General features: G+C 37.1%; 1 protein-coding gene across 3 annotated transcripts in view; it reads right to left on the reverse strand.

The window, feature by feature from the left end:
- Positions 1–639: 639 nt before the first annotated feature.
- Positions 640–24,933, reverse strand: part of MAGT1 (magnesium transporter 1) — a 74,273-nt gene continuing 49,979 nt past the window's right edge. Inside the window, exons 7-11 of one of the 3 annotated variants that reach the window (XM_037021928.2) lie at positions 24,639–24,702; positions 18,952–19,026; positions 17,257–17,320; positions 16,590–16,680; positions 640–2,686 (exon numbers count right to left, since the gene is read on the reverse strand). In XM_037021928.2, coding sequence (XP_036877823.1) covers positions 16,611–16,680; positions 17,257–17,320; positions 18,952–19,026; positions 24,639–24,702 — 273 coding nt within the window. In that variant the 3' untranslated portion in view covers positions 640–2,686; positions 16,590–16,610. Of the gene's footprint in view, positions 2,687–16,589; positions 16,681–17,256; positions 17,321–18,951; positions 19,027–22,677; positions 22,727–24,638; positions 24,703–24,933 lie in introns of all 3 variants that reach the window. The other 2 variants (XM_017641685.3, XM_017641695.3) reach the window with 2 other exon arrangements.

Here is a 24,933-nt window from a genome sequence, read left to right on the forward strand (position 1 = left end):
TGCTGAGATACCCTTGCAGAACATTCAAACATTCCAGGCCAAGTTGCTCCTGGCCTTTTGACCTTTAACTGATCTCACTGAAGATGTCTATATTCTTAGTCTGGTATCTTTACCCTAGAGAATTAGTGTGACCTTAACTTTACATAATGCTGAACACAGAGTTTTCATAGGGACTTTACATTGTTACATTGCTTTGACTGTAAATATCTTGCCTTGCTTTTTCCGGAGGCCCTCACCCTACTCTGTCTAAGCCCATGGTCCCTGTCTCAATTTGATAATCTGTCTGGGTAGTTGTTTCAAATAAATTATTTACTACCAAAAGGGAATTAACCTAGTCACAGCATTCACTGACTAGGGCAAAAGCTAGATCAACCACTGCAAACAGCCATTCATCTACTTTTCTTGGCTGTTTTGACTGGTTTAATAGATGAAAACAAAAAGATAACACTGAAAGATAATATATGGAATCCTGGAACAATGTATGTCAATCTAGAAATAGTTGAGGAAATTAGCCTATCAACTCACTGTCATTAGGGCAAAAAATTTAATTGTAATTTCAAAATGGAATATCCCAATATTACAATTGCAGCTTTGTGTTTTAAATTCACTGCTATTTAGATGTTAATCTAAAACTCAGAATTTAGATTGTAAAAGTTTATTGATATAGTCAAAAAGCAAACAGCCAGACATTTGGTTATCTTTGCTACTACAATGTGTCATTCTGAACAGTATTTTTAAAATGCATAACATATAATATTTAAACCATTATTAGAAAAGTAAATGAATAATCTACTTAAGGCACTTCAGATGAAAGCTAATTCCAAAATTTCCACGAAAGTCACAGTACTCCATGTGTAATGAATCTTTCTACAGATTTTAGCCAGAATGCAACGTTTTTCCTTACTGAAGAATGTGCTTTTAAGGGAGACAAAACAAATCCAAAAAACTGTCATTCTTCCAATGCTCACTGCAAATTTTCTGAAGCTATACAGACTGCATGGCAGTAGTATTCCTCAGTTTGTACAAATCAGGGCATTTTCATACAAGTCTCATAAGAATCACTGCATAAACTTATTTGGCCTAAGACAAGTACAAGAACAGCAGATAAGGAATCCAGAATCATACAATTTACAGGGGAGAAATTAACAAGTGGATCCACTAATGAGTAAAAGGTCGACTACATCCCCCTACCCACCAAATCTTGTAACAAAACCCAAGAAACCCACATTAAACATTTCATCTTAGGCAATTATATCTATTTCATTTTGCGAACCTTTATTATAGAAGACTTCTAGACCACATGGGAGAGTTATTAGATGGTAAATAGTAGCAGGCAGTCACAGTATTATTATAATCTAATACTCTTAAGATTTCTTAAGTTTTTATTTTCATAATCACAATTCTCATATTCCCGTAATAGTGGTAGCATTTCAGGATACTCTTTGTAACTATGAAGTTATGGTTATTGTTAGATCTAATGATAACCATCAACTTTCATTCTTCACAAAAATATGGTTAGCACATATGGTTATTTTCACTGACAGGAAAAAAAGACAAAATTAAAACAAAACATCTTAAAATGTTTACTTTGTTTCTCTACTTAAAGTGAGAAAATGAAGGCTAAAATAATAGCAAAAACAGAACAGCTTTCAAGAAACATTTACTTTCTATTCATAGGGAACGACTCAATTATTTTATTTTCCCAATCTAGGGCAATCCTTTCCCTAAACACAAGTTAATTAAATACGTTGTAAATGTAATACAGAAATGAACTTTACCAGATAAGCCTACTTTTTTTTCTCTTAGATACTAATAAAGTAAGTGACAGTCTCTAATTTGCACAAACATTTTAGACCAGTTTTAAGTTATACTGATTTTAGCATTAAGCTACATTTTTATGAGGGGGCCCACCTTAAATAAAATTAGAGAGACAGAATGAACCTGAAATCTTTCCAAATACAAGGTAGTTAACACCACACTCATGCAAAAATCATAATCCTGTATTTAGAGATACTTTTTAACATCTACAGCTACCAAGAAGCACAGCTAGCACTGCATTTCAGTAGGACAGATGGAGGAGGAGGTCTGGCTAGTCTTTTTATCTAAAGGCTAGACATGTATTCTGAAGAATTATGTTTCATTCTCAGAAGACCACATAGCACATATAATTTCTCTGCCCAAAAAGAAAGATGGGCCAAGTATACACATCCATGCAAAGATGGAAAAGCTAAGTAATAGATTCATAATGCAGTTATCTGTAATAGGCATATGCAGTACACCTGGTCAGGTTCCTACCTTTGGATAAGATAATATAAAATCAGACAGCCAAAAGTTAACTAAGGCAGTTTTGAACCTTGTATAATTAAAATTAAGTAGTAGTTTTTAAATGTTTATAATACATTTAATTCTATTAAATTAGGTGTTCCATAAAGTTCATTGGGAAGGGAAGATTCAGAGGAGAATAGTATTCAAATACTTCATGATTTTGACAAGAAATTGCTTGTTAAGGCACTACACATCTTCTTTGGTTAAATGATTAACTATTTAAATCACCTGAAAAAAGAGGTAATACAAAATACACAAATTGCATTCTTCTTTTCAAACACACAAACGTTTTTCATCTTTCAAAATTTCCATTACTCCAGGGTCTACATGTCTCTGGGATCCTTTTTAGCTCATCAAAAAGCTGAAACAAAAATATATACCAATCTATTAGTCTCTGAAAGAAAAGTAGGCTTTATTTCTAATAATATCTTTGATTTTAACAGATCAAAGAGCATTTGGGTGCATATAGAATACACTTTGAGTATCAATAACAGTGAGAAACCCTGAGATACTGAGGTAATCTTAGGAGAAAAAGGAAATAGACATAACCTCAACTTAAAATATCTCCTGAAGAGAGATATCAATTAATAATTGAATCAACAATGGTGATGAAATAAGTAACAGAAGTTCCACCAAGATTACCCTTGTATCCCAGTTAGTATTGTATAGAGGAGAAATTATTTTTAAGATATATACAAAGGAGAATAAAAGTATAAAGTTAGAAGATTATAAGTCAGGAATCAAAGTTATAGTAGGTTTTGGTTATAAAATTAAGTAGGTTTGTAAAAAAAAAAGAAAGCAAAAAGATTAATGTTATTCACTGATCAAAAGGCATCTAGGCATATCACAATATAATGAATCGACCTGGGATTTGTTCAAAATTATCTACTAAAAACTTGTGTTAAAAATAATATGAAGAAATTGTGTCTCAAAAATATCACTTGATACTCTTTACCTTTAGTGTTTGTAATCCTTTATACAACAGGACAATGCTGTTTGGGGAGCGTTGTGTATTTTCCTCAGTCATAAGTGCGTAACCTTTTAACCTTAAACTTTCTCTCTCCAACCTTTCAGGGCATCTCTCCTTGCTGAGGTCGCCTGCTGAATTTGTTCTCTCTTTAAGTAACTTTAAATAAAACTTTTACTCTACTTCACTACTGTGTCTCTGCCCTTCAATTCTTTGTCGCGGCGGGGACAAGGGCAGAGGAAAATACACAACACCCCTCCCCCCTGCCCCCACCCAACATTATTTGGTGCCATGTCTCAAATGGATTTCCATTCCCGTTAAGCCAAACCGACCTCTCCCACCAACATATTTGGTGCTTTGGGCCTTGGATGATTTCCACTCCCGGTAAGCCTCATGTGCCTCACTCCCTGGCTGGCACATCTCACTCACTATCTACCTCTTCTCTGGGAATCCCTCCCTTCCTTCTCTGTCTCTCATGGACCAAAACAGCCGCACTCTGGGCACGGGTTGAGCAGTAAAGACCATGGGGTGTTTGCCAGAAGACTCCCATGACAGGATAAGTTGGTCATGGACCAGGGAAGATTGCATTAGGCACCCCAACGACTGCAAGACAATGTCCATGCAGCGGAGGCACACTGTAAAAGCACCCAACTCCAACCCTGTGGCAAATCCCCACGCAGGGTTTAATACATCCATGCAAAGATTGCCTTTTCTGTGTTCTCAGATTTCTCCTACTCGCTCTATTTCTTTTCTTCTCTCTTCCAAGCTTTCTGTGTTATGTGCTGGTCAGCTAATTGAGGCAAACCCCAAGGACCCCCTCTCATGATCCCTTGGCCATGAGATGTTCACCAGACCCAGCTGGACGCAGTACCCAATTGTGCCCACCTTGTGGGGAACCCCTCCCTGGGAGGCAGGTCACGACTGGCTCCTGGGGAATGTCACCCAGAGCAACCAGGAGATTTCTCCGTTTACTCTCTTCTCTCCAACGGCTCCCTGCAGGAGCTAAGAGCCTTCTCACTCACCTTAATTCTATGATTCTTTATCCCTTTTGCACTAAATTCTTTCTGTCATCATGTTGCCTCTATTTTCTCTATTTTCCATTTAGAGGGAAAAAGACTTTTATTATGATGGGATCTGCAGTTCCCACTTAACTCTAACCTCCCACTGAGAACCTACCTCTCGGGGGGAGTGGGGGAGCACCATAGCCTAGGGCCACAACCTCTTTCTCAGCACAGATTTTTCTCCCCTCACAGCTGCCTCTCTCAGCCCAGGCAACCGGTGATGATCTTTCCTAACTAGTCAGGTAGTCTCCCCAGGGACCGTAACCTCCTATTGTCCCCTGACAAGGCTCCCAGATCTCCAAGAGGCTTGCCTGGCCAGAACACTCCCTTTATATGACTCTAAGAGCTCAGTTAAAAACCGCCTCTCTTCCCTTCTTCCACATTTACCCAGGCATCTGTAATTACTACCCAAACCTTAACCAATTGGGATTCAGCAAATATAGAGACCAAAGTTTTCTTGAAAATCTCTACCCTAGAATCCTATTCTCCCATTTCCTCTGCACTTGCACCTCCTTTGCTGCTCTCCTCTCATAAGCCTTTCCCCTTGCCTGCTTATTACAAGTCAGCTTTCTAGCTATCTGCCTGACTTGGTTGAGCCTCCTTCAGGCTCCCATAACACCTCACTGTCAGCCTTTGTCAACACCTGCCACGTCTCATGGGACCATCTGTAGTAAGTCCCCTTTAACCCTTCATTAGGAGGCCATGAGACTCTAGTTCTCCATCCCCCTAAGCCCTAAACTAGGACTTTCGTCCTCCACCCTGTTATGGGAGACATCTGAAAACAGGCATAGATTTTCAGGTCTTGGGACGCTGAGATCTCTGGGATAGACTCTGGAACACTAGGCTCTCTAACCCATTTGTTTCCTCCCTATCCATATCCCACTTGGAGACGTCTGAGGCAGGATGCGTATGAGGCAGGATGCGTCAGGTCCTGAGCAGCTGGCTGTGCCAAGACCTCTGGGATACTGGGCTCAGATTTCTAACACAGTCCTCAGGACTACAGTCTTCTGTCCTGCTCTCAGAGATGTCTGGGACAGGAAGAGTTCCTTTCTTCCTAGATGAGCCACACTGTTAGACTGCATTCTCTCCCACTGATCCCAATTTGACACTGAGACTCTCAAACTGCAAGTGGGTGGGTAGTTGAGCAGAGGACCCTTACATTCAGGCTTGCTTCTATTTCAGAAGCCAAAAGAACTCTGCCAAGCTTGCAAAATTGATACAGTCCTCTCTTTGCTCCTCTCCCTACTTTACTTCTGCCCTGATGTCAGCTTAAAACTGACGTTAGCAGAGCAAAAAAGTTATTAAAGAGGCTGGTAGGTTTACTAGCAGCCTTCACTTGTCTGATACAGTTTCCTATTAAACTGCTGTTGGCTCAGTAGGCCCAAACAGAAATTATAATAACAAAGATGCTCTGTGGGAAAAAAAAAATCTTCCTCCTGTACATAAAGACATGCTAGTATCACAGTTTACAACAGCTTATTCTTGCACTTAATGTTTCAGTAGTATGTTTGCATACTCAAAAAGACAAAAATCTTAATATTAAAAGAGCTAAATTTTGCTAACAACTATGTGACCCTTTGTATCTGCCTTTAAAATAATTTATTGTCACTTTAGTTACATAAATAACTAAATATTGTTTCTTAACAACATATAATCTTATTTAAGCAAGTACCTTAAAAACTCTCTTTTGACAACTTCCTAAAACCAAATTCAAAAAGGTGCTTTTACCTCTAGTTAACTCTGATATTTTGCAGAGGGCTCCTGGAACATGTCAGAGGAATTTTTTCTCTTCATAAGGAAAAATATTAGGCTAATTAGGCTTATTTATTTAATACATAATTACTTGGGAACCACTGTTAAATGAATGATGCTAAACTTTAGATTACTAAACTGTTACATGTTACAGAAATAACCAAATTTTCTTGCCAATTTTGTTGACCATAGCCATTTCTAAGACTTTATCATTTATAATTGTTTTATTCCAGAACTAGTGAAAAACCAAGATTTGAGCAAAGCAAAAATTAATTACCTAGGGGCGGAGCCAAGATGGCCGCATGAGTAGGACAGTGGGAATCTTCTCCCAAAAACATATATATTTTTGAAAATACAACAAATACAACTAATCCTAAAAGAGAGACCAGAAGACACAGGACAATAGCCAGACTACATCCACACCTGTGAGAATCCAGCACCTGCTGTAAGGGGTAAGATACAAGCCGCGGCCCAGCGGGACCCGAGGCCCCTCACCCCAGCTCCCAGTGGAATGAGAGGAGTCGGAGCGGGGAGGGAGAGGGAGTCCAGGACTGCTAAACAACCAGCCCCAGCCATCTGCACCAGAGTGCACACACAGTGCATGCGTGGGGTGCTAGATACTAGGGAAAAAGGAAAGTAAGACCTTTGAGTGGATCCTGAAGCCGGCACCCCTGTGACAAAGAAAAGTGAGTGCTTTTTGAAAGTCTTAAAGGGACAGGGACCCCACAGATGGACAGAAGCATCCTGTGTCACAGTCCAGTGGCTGGAAATTCCAGGGAACTCCGGGCGCACTAACCCCCTGGGCAACAGCTCTGAGACCCCTCACGGAGGTAAACAGCCAAACAGCCCCCGTCCATTACCCCAACGGGGCCACGCCATAGCAGAGCAGGAGCATGAGGCTGGCCACGCCCCCAGCAAGGGAGCTTCCTCCATACCCGCCGGGCAAGATACAAAGACCCAGTCTACACGCAATTGCCCAACACAAGCCACTAGGGGTCACAGCTGCCCCAGTAAAGAAAGACCAGGAGCCAAGTGGAAAGAGTCTCGACTCTCCCAGCTAATAGACATGTCAAAAACACTCCACCTATCAACATGAAAAGGCAAAAAAATTTGATCCAGACAATATGAACTCAGACAGCTTTGACATCTTCTACATCTTCCCCTGAGAAGGAACCTGGGGAGAGAGATTAAACCAGTCTTCCTGAAAAAGAATTCAAAACAAAAGTCATAACCATGCTGATGGACTTACAGAGAAATATGCAAGAACTAAGGAGGGAGACTACAGAAATAAAACAAGCTCTGGAAGTACATCAAAAAAGAATGGACGAGATGCAAGAGACCATTAATGGACTAGAAAACAGAGAACAGGAATGCAGAGAGGTTGATGCATAGAGAGATAAAAGGACCTCCAGGAATGAAAGAACTTAAAGAGAACTGTGTGACCAATCAAAACAGAACAATATCCGCATTATAGGGGTACCAGTAGAAGAGAGAAAAAGGGACAGAAAGTGTCTTTGAAGAAATAATTGCTGAAAACATCCCCAAACTAGGGGAGGAAATGGCCTCTCAGAGGTACACAGAACTCCCATGACAAGGGATCCAAGGAGGGCAACACCAAGACACATAATAATTAAAATGGCAAAGATCAAAGATGAGGACAAAGTATTAAAGGCAGCCAGAGAGAAAAAAAAGGTCACCTACAAAGGAAAACCCATCAGGCTGTCATCAGACTTCTCAACAGAAACCCTACAGGCCAGAAGAGAATGGCATGATATACTTAATGCAATGAAACAGAAGGGCCTCGAACCAAGACTACTGTATGCAGCAAGATTATCATTTAAATATGAAGGAGGGATTAAACAATTCCCAGACAAGCAAAAATTGAGGGAATTTGCCTCCCACAAACCACCTCTACAGGGCATCTTACAGGGACTGCTCTAGATGGGAGCACTCCTAAAAAGAGCACAGAACAAAACACCCAACATATGAAGAAGAGAGGAGAAGGAATAAGAAGGTAGAGAAATAATGAATCATCAGACCGTGTTTATAATAGCTCAATAAGGGAGTTAAGTTAGACAGTAAGATAGTAAAGAAGCTAACCCTGAACATTTGGTAACCACAAACTTAAAGCCTGCAATGGCAATAAGTACATACCTTTCAATAATCACCCTAAATGTAAATGGACTGAATACACCAATCAAAAGACACAGAGTAATAGAATGGATAAAAAAGCAAGATCCATCCATACGCTGCTTACAAGAGACTCACCTCAAACCCAAAGACATGCACAGACTTAGAGTCAAGGGACAGAAAAAGATATTTCATGCAAACAACAGAGAGAAAAAAGCAGGTGTTGTAATACTAGTATCAGACAAAATAGACTTCAAAATAAAGAAAGTAACAAAAGATAAAGAAGGACATTACATAATGATAAAGGGCTCACTCCAACAAGAGGATATAACCATTATAAATATATATGCACCCAATACAGGAGCACCAACATATGTGAAACAAATACTAACAAAACTAAAGGAGGAAATAGAATGCAATGCATTCATTCTGGCAGACTTCAACACACCACTCACTCCAAAGGACAGATCCACCAGACAGAAAATAAGTAAGGACACCGAGGCACTGAACAACACACTAGAACAGATGGACCTAATAGACATCTACAGAACTCTACATCCAAAATCAACAGGATACACATTCTTCTCAAGTGCACATGGAACATTCTCCAGAATAGACCACATACTAGGCCACAAAAAGAGCCTCAGTAAATATCAAAAGATTGAAATCCTACCAACCAACTTTTCAGACCACAAAAGCATAAAACTAGAAATAAACGTTACAAAGAAAGCAAAAAGGCTCACAAACACATGGATGCTTAACAACACGCTCCTAAATAATCAATGGACCAATGACCAAATCAAAATGGAGATCCAGCAATATATGGAAAAAAACGACAACAACAACACAAAGCCCCAACTACTGTGGGATACAGCAAAAGCAGCCTTAAGAAGAAAGTATATAGCAATCCAGGCATATTTAAAGAAGGAAGAACAATCCCAAATGAATGGTCTAATGTCACAATTATTGAAACTGAAGAAAGAAGAACAAATAAGGCCTAAAGTCAGCAGAAGGAGGGACATAATAAAGATCAGAGAAGAAATAAATAAAATTGAGAAGAATAAAACAATAGCAAAAATCAATGAAACCAAGAGCTGGTTCTTCGAGAAAATAAACAAAATCGATAAGCCTCTAGCCAGACTTATTAAGAGGAAAAGAGAGTCAACACAAATCAACAGAATCAGAAACGAGAAAGGAAAAATCACGACGGACCCCACAGAAATACAAAGAATTATTAGAGAGTACTATGAAAACCTACATGCTAACAAGCTGGGAAACCTAGGAGAAATGGACAACTTCCTAGAAAAATACAACCTTCCAAGACTGACCCAGAAAGAAAAAGAAAATCTAAACACACCAATTACCAGTAATGAAATTGAAGCAGCAATAAAAAAACTACCAAAGAGCAAAACCCCCGGGCCAGATAGATTTACCTCAGAATTTTATCAGACATACAGGGAAGACATAATACCCATTCTCCTTAAAGTTTTCCAAAAAATAGAAGAGGAGGGAATACTCCCAAACTCATCCTATGAAGCCAACATCACCCTAATACCAAAACCAGGCAAAGACCCCACCGAAAAAGAAAACTACAGACCAATATCCCTGATGAACGTAGATGCAAAAATACTCAACAAAATATTAGCAAACCGAATTCAAAAATACATCAAGAGGATCATACACCATGACCAAGTGGGATTCATCCCAGGGATGCAAGGATGGTACAACATTCAAAAATCCATCAACATCATCCACCACACCAACAAAAAGAAAGACAAAAACCACATGATCATCTCCATAGATGCTGAAAAAGCATTCGATAAAATTCAACATCCATTCATGATAAAAACTCTCAACAAAATGGGTATAGAGGGCAAGTACCTCAACATAATAAAGGCCATATATGATGAACCCACAGCCAACATCATACTGAACAGTGAAAAGCTGAAACCTTTTCCTCTGTGATTGGGAACAAGACAGGGATATCCCCAGTGTTATTTAACATAGTACTGGAGGTCCTAGCCATGGCAATTAGACAAAAGAAAGAAATACAAGGAATCCAGATTGGTACAGAAGAAGTTAAACTGTCACTATTTGCAGATGACATGATATTGTACATAAAAAACCCTAAAGACTCCACTCTGAAACTACTAGAGCTTATATCGGAATTCAGCAAAGTTGCAGGATACAAAATTAACACACAGAAATCTGTGGCTTTCCTATACACTAACAATAAACTAATAAAAAGAGAAATCAGGAAGACAATTCCATTCACCATTGCATCAAAAAGAATAAAATACCTAGGAATAAACCTAACCAAGGAAGTGAAAGACTTATACCCTGAAAACTATAAGACACTCTTAAGAGAAATTAAAGAGGTCACTAACAAATGGAAACTCATTCCATGCTTCTGGCTAGGAAGAATTAATATCATCAAAACGGCCATTCTGCCCAAAGCAATATACAGATTCGATGCAATCCCTATCAAACTACCAACAGCATTCTTCAATGAACTGGAACACATAGTTGAAAAATTCATATGGAAACACCAAAGACCCCGAATAGCTAAAGCAATCCTGAGAAGGAAGAATAAAGTGGGGAGGATCTCACTCCCTAACTTCAAGCTCTACTACAAAGCCACAGTAATCAAGACAATTTGGTACTGGCACAAGAACAGAGCCACAGACCAATGGAACAGAATAGAGACTCCAAACATTAACCCAAACATATGGTCAACTAATATTCGATAAAGGAGCCATGGACATACAATGGGGAAATGACAGTCTCTTCAACAGATGGTGCTGGCAAAACTGGACAGCTACATGTAAGAGAATGAAACTGGATCACTGTCTAACCCCATACACAAAAGTAAATTCGAAATGGATCAAAGACGTGAATATAAGTCATGAAACCATAAAACTCTTAGAAAAAAACATAGGCAAAAATCTCTTAGCCATAAACATGAGTGACCTCTTCTTGAACATATCTCCCCGAGCAAGGGAAACAAATGCTAAAGTGAACAAATGGGACTATATCAAGCTGAAAAGCTTCTGTACAGCAAAAGACACCATCAATAGAACAAAAAGGTATCCTACAGTATGGGAGAATATATTCGAAAATGACAGATCCGATAAAGGGTTGACATCCAAAATATATAAAGAGCTCACACACCTCAACAAACAAAAAGCAAATAATCCAATTGAAAAATGGGCAGAGGAGCTGAATAGACAGTTCTCTAAAGAAGAAATTCAGATGGCCAACAGACACATGAAAAGATGCTCCACATCACTTGTCATCAGAGAAATGCAAATTAAAAACCACAATGAGAGATCATCGCACACTAGTAAGGATGGCTACCATCCAAAAGACAAACAACAACAAATGTTGGCAAGGTTGTGGAGAAAGTGGAACCCTCCTATACTGCTGGTGAGAATGTAAATTAGTTCAACCATTGTGGAAAGCAGTATGGAGGTTCCTCAAAATGCTCAAAATAGAAATAGCATTTGAGACAGGAATTCCACTTCTAGGAATTTACCCTAAGAATGCAGCACTCCAGTTTGAAAAAGACAGATGCACCCCTATGGTTATCGCTGCACTATTTACAATAGCCAAGATATGGAAGCAACCTAAATGTCCATCAGTAGATAAATGGATAAAGAAGATGTGGTACATATACACAATGGAATATTACTCAGCCATAAGAAAAAAACAAATCCTACCATTTGCAACAACATGGATGGAGCTAGAGGGTATTATGCTCAGTGAAATAATCCAGGTGGAGAAAGACAAGTACCAAATGATTTCACTCATATGTGGAGTATAAGAACAAAAGAAAACTGAAGGAACAAAACAGCAGCAGAAGCACAGAACCCAAGAATGGACTAATAGTTACCAAAGGGAAAGGGACTGGGGAGGACAGATGGGAAGGGAGGGATAAGGGCGGGAAAAAAAGAAAGGGGGCATTACGATTAACATGTATAATGTTGGGGGGGCATGGGGAGGGCTGTGCAACACAGAGAAGACAAGTAGTGATTTTACAGCATCTTACTATGTTGATGGACAGTGACTGTGAACGGGGATGTGCAGGGGACTCGGTGAAGTGGGGAGCCTAGTAAACATAATGTCCTTCATGTAATTGTAGATTAATGATACCAAAATAAAATTTAAAAAATTAATTATATGACATTTTGTTTCAAATGTTGCTGATCAGTTGAACAGAAAAAGAAGTGTCTGTTTTAACCTTTCCTCTGAAGCTAGCTTACAGCAGTTCAGTAAATTATACCTTTATAATGGAAACATGTATCTTTCTCCCTCTACCTGATCCCTCTAGAATTTAAAACTTTCAGTAACTATTTTCATATTTTATGACAGTATTTTTATTTGCATAAGTTCAATAAGAATCTGCTCTCCTTGTGACAGGAGACAGTTGAAAACACTGGTCAGTACCAAGGCTTTGACTGAAATGTCATATTTGAGACATGTGCATAGACTCAGATATGAGCAGAAAGCTTAAAGGAACTAAGATTGACTTTATGGAGCCAACAAAGCCCCATGGAAGAACTGGCCTGGTACCTTGCTTACAAGGTTCCCAGCAGCCTTACCAAGTAAGGAAGGTCACTTCCTGGCAGGTGCGGTAACCTCAGAATATCTTGGGGACCTTGAGAAGAGAGGAATTCACCCAAATCTACAGGTACTGCGGGCAAAACCTGATGGCAAGTCTGGCTTGGCTTTCCTGCTCAAGAGGCCCTTAAAAGCTCAATCTGAAATTCCTTATGAAAAGTTCTAGCAGAGCACATTTAAAAGATCCTATGTGATCAATTGCTCTTCTTGCTGTACTTATGCAAATAATCAAGCCAAGTGTTCTAAAGCTAAACTTATTTTCTTAATATGGTTTCGTCTAATAAAAACAGGGGTGACTTTAGAGAGAAAAGTATTGTTTCAAAATGCAGCCTTATCTATACTAGATTCTAATACTAGTCATTGTAAAATAAACTAAACCCTAAATTCTAGTTTCCTCAAATATCTGTCTGAGTCTTCAAATGTTTCCAATTTTCTCCCATCTCAATTAAAAATCTTACTATTCCTAATCCTCATATTTAGCCACGCATTCTTTATCTCCTCATCAAGTTTGTTCTTCCAGAATGGAAAATCCAACTCTAGATGTTGCTCAGACAAGTATTTCCACCTCTGTCTCTGACGAGCAGTGAAGAAACTAGCTGATCAAAGCTCTCAGTATCATAAAGAGTTCAGTTCCAACTGGACATCCTGGCTACTACCCTTTGCTAAACTCCTACTAATGCTTCTACTAGCCCCATTGTGTGAACCATGCTTACTAAACCTTTTAACTAAATGTATTTCTTCCAGACTACAGTCCATCGAGATTAAAGTCCTGTTGTCCTGAAAATACAAGCCCTTATGAACTGATAAGTTGGCCAACTTCCTGAGGCCAGTGCCTGATCAGAATGTGCCACATCTATTACATCAGTCTCAACAGACTTTAAGAGAATTTGGGCTTACCCAGGACAGTCTCTGACCCATCAGAGAACAAGCCTCTCTATAGCCCTGGGACCCAAGTTCTCATCAAAGTCTAGAAAGACAGGTCACCCCAATCTCAAGTGCAGATTATTTGGAAAGGACCCTATGCTGTCCTTATGTCTACCCCCTCAGCTGTCAAGGTCCCTGGAGTCTCCAGCTGGATCCATCATTCTCATGTAAAGCTGTGGAAAGATGCAGCAGCACAGAGTCACAAGACCCAAGAACCTAGCTACATGTGTGAGCCTGTAGACGATCTGAAATATTTCTTTGAGCAACAGCCACCTAAGATAAGCGCCCCATAACTCCAGTTCCCTAACTCTTTCTGGGCATCCTTATGAGAGTGGGACTTACTATTCTTTTCCTGTGCTATTGTACAACCCCTTTCCTTTAGCCGGAAGTATTTCTGCCCATTGGGTTTAAACCTTAAAAAGAAATGGACTTATGGGGAAGGAAGTATAGCACAGAGAAGACAAGTAGTGAGTCTATAGCATCTTACTATGCTGATGGACAGTGACTAATGGGGTATACGGTGGGGACTTGATAATGGGGGAAATCTAGTAACCACAGTGTTGCTCATGTGATTGTGTATCAATGATACCTTAAAAAAAAGAAATGGCCTTAAACATGCCATCATTACTATTATTAACTCTCACCTTATTAGTTCCTCTCCTGGCAGCTATACACCCTCTACTGCCAGTGATTAACAAAACTGCTACAGTAACTAACCAAATCAGTTGCTGGATCTGTCCCCACCAAGATCATCTTGAAAATGACACAGATTTTCTTGGCATCCCAGTGTCACTAGAAACTATTGCTAATACAACAGCACAATATTGAGGTTTTTCTTACACAACTTATACTACCATCAAAAATGCAGGAGTTGGTGGAGGCCCCTGACCTCTCAATCTACAGTGGGTCACTCCAACACCAGGTGAACAAGTAGGTAAAGTCCATTGCCTAGCTGCAAAAGCCAGTCTATGCTTTTCTAATTCCTGGGGCACCAGTCCCCCCTTTAGAATCCTCAACTCTTCCTACTGTAATGCAACTTTAATATATAATCACACTTTTCACAAATGGGAACCACAATTCCAGAAGGATTCCCCTAATAATGGAGAACAATTTAATATCTATAGCCTTAACCACACAGTCACCAGAGAGCCATACTTCTAAGGCAACACTTCTGGCCTCTAGTTATGGTGGGGCAACGATAAGTACAATGCCACCAAGTGTTATGCAGGCAAGTCCTGGGCCATAATCAACTATTCATTGGGTCAAAAAAACTCTTGGCATTGGAATTGGGACAGGGACAGTCCTTAATATCTCCAATGTCACCAATCCTCAGCCTTATTCTCCCTTTAACCTCATTCAACTTATTTTCAGAAGCCTTTGCTGACAGATTCCTGCTGCCCACAATGACTCCTCTGATGACAACACTTCCATCTTCATGGGACCACTTTACAGACACCCCTACAGCCAGTCTGAGTCCTCCTTGCCTCAACAAACAGCAACTAAAACCCCTAACTGGGCACCCTTCCTGTCCCAATTTCCACCACCCCGACAGTCAGCAAGCAGAGGGACCCAAATAACCACACTGTCCTTCACAAGCAGGAAGCAGCCAGAGTGGTCCTTAACCCTCACCCCAATGATATGGGTCCCAACTGCTTGACGGGGGGAATGTTAAGCAGGAAAATAGATATGAGCGGGGTGGAAAGAGAATAAGACCAGGAAAGCCCATTAAAAAGACCCAGAGTTAATGAGTTAATCAGTTAAAGCTCAAAAGGCCAAGAGTAACTTGGCCTTCAATGCTTATTCCCCAGATAAAAGAGGGTACCTCAGCAAAGCCCATGTCTTTATTGTGTTAATCATGCAGGCCCAGCTTATTTTTTTAAGTTTACCTATATGCTATTTTTCCTCCTAAAGCCCCAATCAAGTAATTTGCAACCTAGGCAACTAATTTAGCATGTAGGCACAGTCATAAACAACATAGTAAAAGGCAGGAAGGATTCCATCTTAAAGATAAGATTGCAATTTAAAAACCCAGGAAATTAAGAAAATTTTAACTTAGTCTTTAACAAACAGACAATAGCTCAGCCCACCTTGGGGGCTGAGCAGGTGGTCTTGTTTGAGATTCTCCCAAACCAAGACTACCGGTATCTCAGGGAGAAATCAGAGCAATAAATTCTTTGTGTTAAGTTAATTTTAAATATTCAGGGACCACTTAATAAGTCTGCACCCCCAGCCCACGGTCACATTCCTGAAAAATCCTTAAAAGGGGGAAACCCCAACCTTCAGGGCACTTCTCTCTCTGAGGTTGCCTGCACTTTCTAAGTGCATAACCTTTTAATCTTAAACTTTCTCTCTCCAACCTTTCAGGGTGCCTCTCCCTGCTGAGGTGGCCTGTACTTTTTCTTTCTTTAAGTAACTTTAAATAAAACCTTTACTCTGCTTCACTACTGTGTCTCTGCCCTTCAATTCTTTGTTGCAGCAGGGACAAGGACCGAGGAAAATACACAACACTCCCCCAACAATGCTATATTAAAAGGATAGGAACTATAGTAACTCAGATTGTAAAACTCACTAACAACAACCCCATGTAGGTACGTTTCTCTTGGCTATTAAAAGAGTAAAATCAGGAACTTATAACCACTAGAGTAATTCCCTCCCTGAGCCTTAGAGATCTCTTAAGAACATTTCAGGCCAACTAGATCTTAAACACTCTTTGTTATACTCTCTACAAACCAGATACTAATCCAATGTTCTGTTTCTGCCAGCTAAAGAGCCTTGAAAAGTTAAGGTGGGAAGAAGCTTAATAATCATACCTGTATGGATATCCATGATATTTAGATCTGAAAATAGAGAGCATCCAACTGAAGAATAATACAACGAGTCCAATACCAGCCACACACATTACTGCAGAAAGACAAAGGAGTAAAATTAGCATGATAAGCCCACGAACCAGGGCATAAATTGTAGTCAACACTTCTAAGAGTGAAAGGCAAGGCCTATAATTTACTGGTAAATCTCAACTTTCCAACAATTTTCATCCCCATTCTTGTATCTTCATGAGTCTGCTTTCCCCTTTAATTTGCTCCATTACAATTTAATAGAGTAGCTCCATTTACATACTTGTGCAATTGTATGAAATAATGAATTCCTTTAAAGCCATCAGTCAAGAATTTAGTTCTAGAAAATTTTACTACTGAAAAGAAATCACCAATTCACTTAATTAACTTTTAAAGCCTTAGCCTTATTGTATTGATAAACATTGGCTTAAAGATGTCCAGGAACATCATTTTGACAGTCTCACTTTAAAGTACTTTATTTCTACACTGCCTGTATGAGAAACTCATTCAACATGGATTCCTCAGTTGAATAATGAAGGTTAAAAAAACCCTGATTCCTAGCCTTAAATTCATAGCTCTCTACATTAATCTCTTATGCTCTGGTTTAGCACTGCAGTTACTAACCTTAACTCCAGATACTGACCTCACAATGCTTAAGTATGATTCTTGTAACTTGAAGTTCTTTTGAGTCCCTGGACTAAGACTGGCTAAAAAGCAGAGAAGAAGGGATGTGGGAAAGCATTTGTACTACAGCAATGGGAGCTGTAGGGAAACATATTATTGACCAATCCTAAAAACAATCTTAGTTTTGTTATACTTAGCAAACAATTTATTTTTTTATGAGTATTAACACATATTCATTGTAGAAAAGTCTTTTTTTCCTAATCAAACGCACACATGCGTGTTTGTGTGTATAAAATATGTATGATCACTCTGTATATGCTTGTATTCTACTTTTTCACAGACCATACCTAAAAGTGCTTAGGGCAGTTCCTGACACATAATAAGTGCTAAAGAAATGTTTATTATTATTTACGATTATTTCATTAGGTTAGAATCTTAGAAGTAGATCAAATTGTGATTATTTTAACGTATGTGCCCAAAATATTTTACAATTTAAATTCATGTGAGCAGTGTAGTACTCAGATGGCATTTTCCCAATAATGAATACTGAAATAGGCAATTTTTAAAAAGTCAGGCAATGAAAGGATGTATATTGATTGGATAAAAAACTGATACATTAATTGTTTTTATAATATGCAAAAATTCATTTCAATTTAGCAAAATAAATATCTCCCAAATTTGAAATCCAATGTCATCATCTTTTTTCTAGAAAAAATAGTAAATGGACTTTAGCTGGGTCAATTTGATGACATTGAACTTTTAACCATTAAAGGAAAAGTCTGACTTACACTAATTTCATGTAAGTAAAATAAAATTATATTGTTAGCATTTCTTTGCAACAAATACCATTATGTGAATATTCTAATATATGAGAGTCCACCCAGACCAATAGGAAAAGGACTATGACTTTAACAGATTAATGGCAAAAGACAAAAACACTTTTTACAGAAGGGAAAAACACAAACAGCTAATACATTTTGGAAAATGTTCAAATTCACTAATAACCAAAGAACAAAATAATGTAACATTTCCCCCTTAGCCAATTTAGCATACACACACACACACACACACACTTTTAATAAGGCTATCTAATGCTGATAAAGCTACAGTGAAACAAGCATTCTTAAATACCATGAGTAGGAATCTAAACTATTATAATATTTGGGGAAGGAATTTGATATCATCACTTTAAAACATCAAAAGAACTGAAAATACTCATATGCAGGACCAGTCTTTCTACTTCTAGAAATTTACCTTCGGGAATTAATACGAAATGAGGATAAAACTTAATATACCATGATAATCACTGAAGAAATATTATAATGGAAGTTTGAAAAAACACTAAACATTTAACAAAATCAGAAGAGTTTAAAGTATAAATTTAAAATTATGTATAAGAAATTACTTATCAGTGAATTATATAACTCCAGTTAAAAAGGGTGGATACAAGATTCAAAATTTTACCCATAGTTTCAATAATGTTTTTACAAGTGGAAGGTACTATATAACAATATGAAAATTAGCTTTTCGATGGTGGAATAATGGGTAAACTCTTCCCACAAACGTTTCATACTCCTATTTTCTCCATATTTTCTATAATGAGCTTATATTATTTTTATAATAGTAAAGAAGTAAAATAACTAAGGGAGAAAGTCATAGAGGATATTTTTCTGTATTAAAGGCAGAATTGTTAACATTTTGACACATGACTTACTCTTTCGCTTTCCAATATCCATGTCAGATGTAGCAGCTTCACATAAAAGCACCATCCCTAAGGTAACCCCACCATCTTAGAAAATTATTTAAGGAGAAACTCACACAGACACGAACACATACCACTTTAGTACTCCTAGTATTTCATGAAGAAAATTTGAAGGAATAAACCTTCAACTCTTAATTACAAAGAACTGTAACTAAACTAAGTAATTTTATGCCTACACAGAATGACAATAATCTATTATAAAGACATCATAAGAAGTATTAAGGTTGGACAACTGCTTCATTTGTACAAATAAACATTGATTTTTTTTAAAGTCCCACTATTTAATTTATAGATGAAATATGAATTTTCTTGAAATTGTACTTTGAGATAACCTTCCAGGAAATTCTTTCAACTATTGTTCCAACCTCATACACATTCAAAAATATTAAATAGCCATTCTGAATAATATTTCAACCACCTTCTATAAAATAACACACTTGAAATGTGTACATTTAGAGAGAATAGCAACTATTTGAAAAAAACTTCTCAAAAATTCTCCAGTTTCAACAATTAACCTTTAAAGCACAAATTTTTACTAAAATACCTAATTTTGTCCTATTTTAATAAAAAAGAACATCCCACATGCCATGATCTCACTTTTATTCAGCTTAATAAAGAAGCTACATAAATACAGAATAGATTTGCTCATGCAAATAGGGTTATACATGTTATAGTTGGATGCCAAAATAAGCAAAATTGATTTTTAAAGCAAACAGTGTGTTCTAGTAGAAAACAGAGATTCACACTGCAGTTTAGTGACTATAAACAGCAGTTAAAAATGCCAAATTAATTAAGTATACACACATACACATTGTACGCTACAGCATGTGGGTATGATTAAGCAGAAGGGGGAAAAATAGGTTCTCAGATAAGGCCTGAATTTATAACTGGCTCTGTAATTTGTCTATTTATCCCTTCATTACCATTTTGCACTGTCTCTTCAATAGCCTCATTAGGGATTATGCTCATTCACCATATTTTTAGATGATTAGATAAGTCTTCTCCAGTGATTACTTTTTCTTACTGCAGTTCTTTATATCCAGGTATATATATGAAGATTGCTCTTTTCCATAGGCTTTGTTTACAGGGTACTCTAATTTATGGTTGAGACTTTTGTTTTTGAAACAGTTTGTTCTTGTATCATGTTCTATATGCTTTTTCTTTGAATGAGCTTTCCACCTTGCAACATGCCATCCAACATCTTTCTGTGTTATTCTCAGCTATCAAAAGCTATGATGCACTTTTATATGTATTGTTTCATTTCATTTATTCATTCTTTAAACTTTTGCTAACACTTCCTACTACATGGCAGGCACTATTGGTTATTGGAGTAACAGAGTTGGATGAAATATAGACCTTTCTTTGGACAAGTTTATGCTCTAGGGTTATACAAACAATGTAAATAATAAATAATTAGCTAATCATGATTCAGTGTTAATCTGGGAGAAATGAATAGATAATAGAGGAGGTGGAATTCCATAACATGCAAGAACTAAGCTATTAAAAGCTAGTAAAATTAAAGTGTACTATATATCATGAAGACAAAGATATTTGCATGAAACAAACCATAATTACAAAACTGTGGGAAAAAATGTTTAAATTACTTTATTAATCTCCAAAGTAGATTTAAGCAAATTAACAATTTAAACAATGACCTACAATTTCTTTCCCTACTGAGTTAGCAGCTTAAAAAAATGAAAATACATAATGATTGTTAAGACTTTCCAGGGATATTAGTGCACATATATATTTCTGGCAGCAAACATCCCTTCCTTTTAGCAAAACCCTTTTGAAAAACAATTTGGACAAAACATCAGGAGCAACAGATTTGGACATTTGTTTCAAATCTTACTTCTTGGGAATTTAGAGATATGCCAAATTATTTTTGTATCCAAGAAAACAACTTTGCAATATTCAACAACAGAATAATAGAATTGATATATCACTTATATAAACATTGTAAGACTATTTTTTCCTTGCCTGTGTTTCATTTCCACCATGCACTTTTGTAACTATGAAGGCCATATGCTATAAAAAATGCTTATAACACATTAAAAAACCAACCTGCATGCAAAATATGTCTAAAACTACCAAAAAAGGAGTTCCTCCCCATACCCAAATACATATGGATAAAGAATGCAAAAGAATATGCAAAAATAAATGCAGATTTTAATGTTAGGGTTTTAGATTATGGGTGAAATTTTCCCATACTGCTGCTTTGTTTTAAATTCAAGTATATTTAATGTGTGATTCCACTTAGGTAAAGTTAAAAATAGGTTAAATTAATACATGGTACTAGCACTCAAGACAGTAGTTACCTCTGGGCAGGAAGGTAGCAATTAAGCAGGGTGACAAGGTAGGGGATGCTCTGGGATATGAGTGAAGTTTTATTTCATCATCTGGGTGTTGAATACACAGTTGTGTTTATTTTGTGAAACTTCATCAAACTGTACATTTATGAATTGTGAGCTTTTCTACATGAATATAATACTTCAAATAAAAAAGTTTAAAATATAATTTAAAGTTGCTTAGTACATCAGGCAACTCAGTTTGCTTTATTATTCATGAAGTAAATTGTACAATATTAAAATAATGATAAATGTGTGGATATTTTCTAAAATCATTACTACTATTTAAAAGCAGTCTCATTCTATTAATTCTTATCAAAATGGTAACTTTTGAGTTTTGAGTCTTTAGGCTGTGAACACTAAAAAAAGGGCGGGAGGGCTTTAAATTTTCCAAAAAGTTCCCTATCTCCAATGAAGCCAAACAGCTTTATTCATTGTCTTGCTATCATATCCAGTATATAGTGCTTGAAGCAGTCTTGTAACCTGCACACATCTGTTTGTCCCAGTACTATAAGCTCCTTAGACAAATCATATATTTAGAGCATTTAGCAAAATCATTGCCTACAAAATATTAGCTGAACCTTCCCAACCACTACCATAAACACCAAAACAAAATAAGGAAAAAATTTAATCCTGGAGAAAATTCCCACTTTTCCTCCTATTAACCAAATTTACAAGAAATTCCATATTCAAACAGGCTTGCAATCTATTCCAAATGTATGTAAAACCTTAAGTTTATGTTTAACCTTCAGGCAGAAGGAAAAAGAAAATTCCAATTTCTTAAACTTCTTATATGACCACATTTAAAAATTTAGAACAAAAGTGAAAGACCAACAAACTGCAAATTAATTAATATTTTAGAATTTTAACTGCCCTTTTGCTCCATTGTTCATTTCAAAGTATACTTACTTGTGACCATTACCAAATTTTGAAAATTTTCCAAGGTATAACAATTTGTTAATCCACCAATCCACAAATGAGCATTTTCAACTTACATTCTGAAATAATTTGAAATAAGTCAGAGAAACACAAATACCATATGATCTCTCTCATATATGAAATTCAAAAAATATATTTTTTATAATTTTAATTTTATATGTATATAAAATAAAAACAAGCTTACAAATACAGGGAAAAGATTGGTGGTTGCCAGAGCAGGGGTGAGGGGGGGGTGGGAGAAATGGGCAAAAAAAAATTTTAATTTAAATAAATTGAATAAAATAAACAATTTTATTATTTGAAAAATATATAAGGTTTCGGTTATATTTTTCTTGCAATCTTCTTCCTTACCATAGGAACTAGATATTTATTATTAATCTTTTCAGCTTACCATTCCATGGCTGAATAGATTAATTCTCCTGGCTCCGAGCTGTACTTTACTTTTTTTATTAAGGTATCACTGATATACAATCTTATGAAGGTTTCACATGAGCAGCACTGTGGTTATTACATTCACCCATATTATCAAGCCCCCCACCCACTCGACTGCAGTCACTGTCTATCAGCGTAGTAAGATGCTATAGAATCACTACTTGTGACTCTGTGCTATATTACCTTCCCGTGACACCCCTACATTATGTGTGATCGTAATACCCCTTAACCCCCTTCTCCCTTCCTCCCCACCCACTCTCCCTAACCCCTTCCCTTTGATAACCTTCTCTAACGTCCCTTCTAGGAGTCTGTTGCTGTTTTGTTCCTTCAGTTTTGCTTTGTTGTATACTCCACAAAGACTGAAATCATTTGGTACTTGTCCTTCTCAGAGGTGGACTTTATGTAGTAAATTTATTTTCCATATTATGTAAGAAAACTGTTTTGAGAAAATGTCATTTCTCCAAGGGTACTTCAGTTAAAACCAAATGCTTAAGTTCTTCCCAGAGTGTTTCCCTTAAGTTATCTCTATTATTTCACTGACACTGAAATAAAATGGGGAAAGATATAAAAAACACAAACATTTACTAAAGGGGGTATTTCCAGGGGTTTTGGTTTTTTTCATTATAATTGCTTGTATTTTCTAAATTTTCTTTATTAACCTATATTGCTTTTATAATCAGAAAACATATTTTTCTTTTTTTAAGAGATTCAATTACTCTTATTGATTGTACCCACATTCAAAGTTCTTAGCCTATTCTTAGCAAGTACAACCATTTTCAACAGAATAAAGGTTGAACTAGATGACCTCTAAGTTATCTAGACTGATGAGATGAGAAGGCAAGGCAAATGACTTTATCATCAAGTCACTAGGCAGACAGTCTCTAACAGCCTGGGCTACAACTGATTCCAATATGTCAACATCTTGACCTCTTGGCTGAGACACAGAACTTCAGAAACATTACATTTTTTTACCTAGTTTATTTCCCACAGAGTTACTGCTTATATATTTGGGTGGGTAAACTGTGTTCAGTAATACTATGAAATTTAGACTCTTACCTATCTAATGTCAGTTATCTATTGCTAGCAGTTTACAGACGCATCAATTTTCAGATGTGAGGCAGTAAAAATTAGATGGGACTGAGAAAGTAAAAAGCTGCCCTGCCATTTAAGAGGATGGGACAACACACATGAAAAGCAGCTGCAAAGTTCACAGCAAATAATATTTTTCCCTAAGACATGCTGCAGCTGTAAAATATCAAAATAACCTGTCTTTGAGTAATTACTGTTTACTTACTCAGTGAGGAACATTATTCCCTAAATTCATAGAGTGATTCAAATTACATCAATAAGAAGGAAACATTCCATTCATGCTTGGAGAATCTAAGTCACTCAATTTACAAGTACACTTTCTAAGTAGCCTCAATTTACAACCAAAGTACAGAGCTTCAAATAAGTAGTTTCTGAAGACAGCAATCCCACATTCATCTGAATTGTGTATAGTTTCCAGGAAACAGAACCCCAGGTTCACTTCACAATCCAGACCTGATGCTGACCCCTTTATACTTAGCTTGGCTTTGCTTTGAGCTTATTAAAACATTACTTCATTTACATTTTACCTAAATTCCATCTTTCCCCCAAATCCTATAACTAACAACTCTATCTTTCCTTAGGTAAGAAGTCTCATGGTTCCTCTGATATGCAGTCTCCCTTGTAGCAACAATCTAATAAACCTGGCTCTATCAGACTGCATGTTTGTTCCTGGTGTTCTTTAGCTGATTGAGCAAAGACAGGTGACAAAGTATGATATTACGACTTGCATTAATAAGAGAGCAGCCTCAACCAAATTCTGTAAAGAGAATATGAGAATGTGAGAATACAGACAAAAAATGCAGCACCAAGGACTTATTTTAAAAAGGATACTAAACAGAAGAACAATGTGTGTTTCAGCTACAAACTGGGCTTGGCTGCTTCCATGGATGTAATTCTGGGGGAGAGAAAGACAAAAATAAATCTTTAAATACACATACAAATTTTGGTATCCTAATCTTTTTTTTTGTCAGAATCAAAAATATATAATATTTGTAAGTTACACACCAATACCACATATAGGGAAACAGTTTTATCCATGTAGATATTAGGGCTTCGTGACTAATTACAAAATTAAATTTTAAAATTGGAATAAAATAGTACTTCCCAAATATTAGCTCTCCAATTT

Source organism: Manis javanica, chromosome X (assembly GCF_040802235.1).
Source record: "Manis javanica isolate MJ-LG chromosome X, MJ_LKY, whole genome shotgun sequence".
Lineage (NCBI taxonomy): Eukaryota > Metazoa > Chordata > Mammalia > Pholidota > Manidae > Manis > Manis javanica.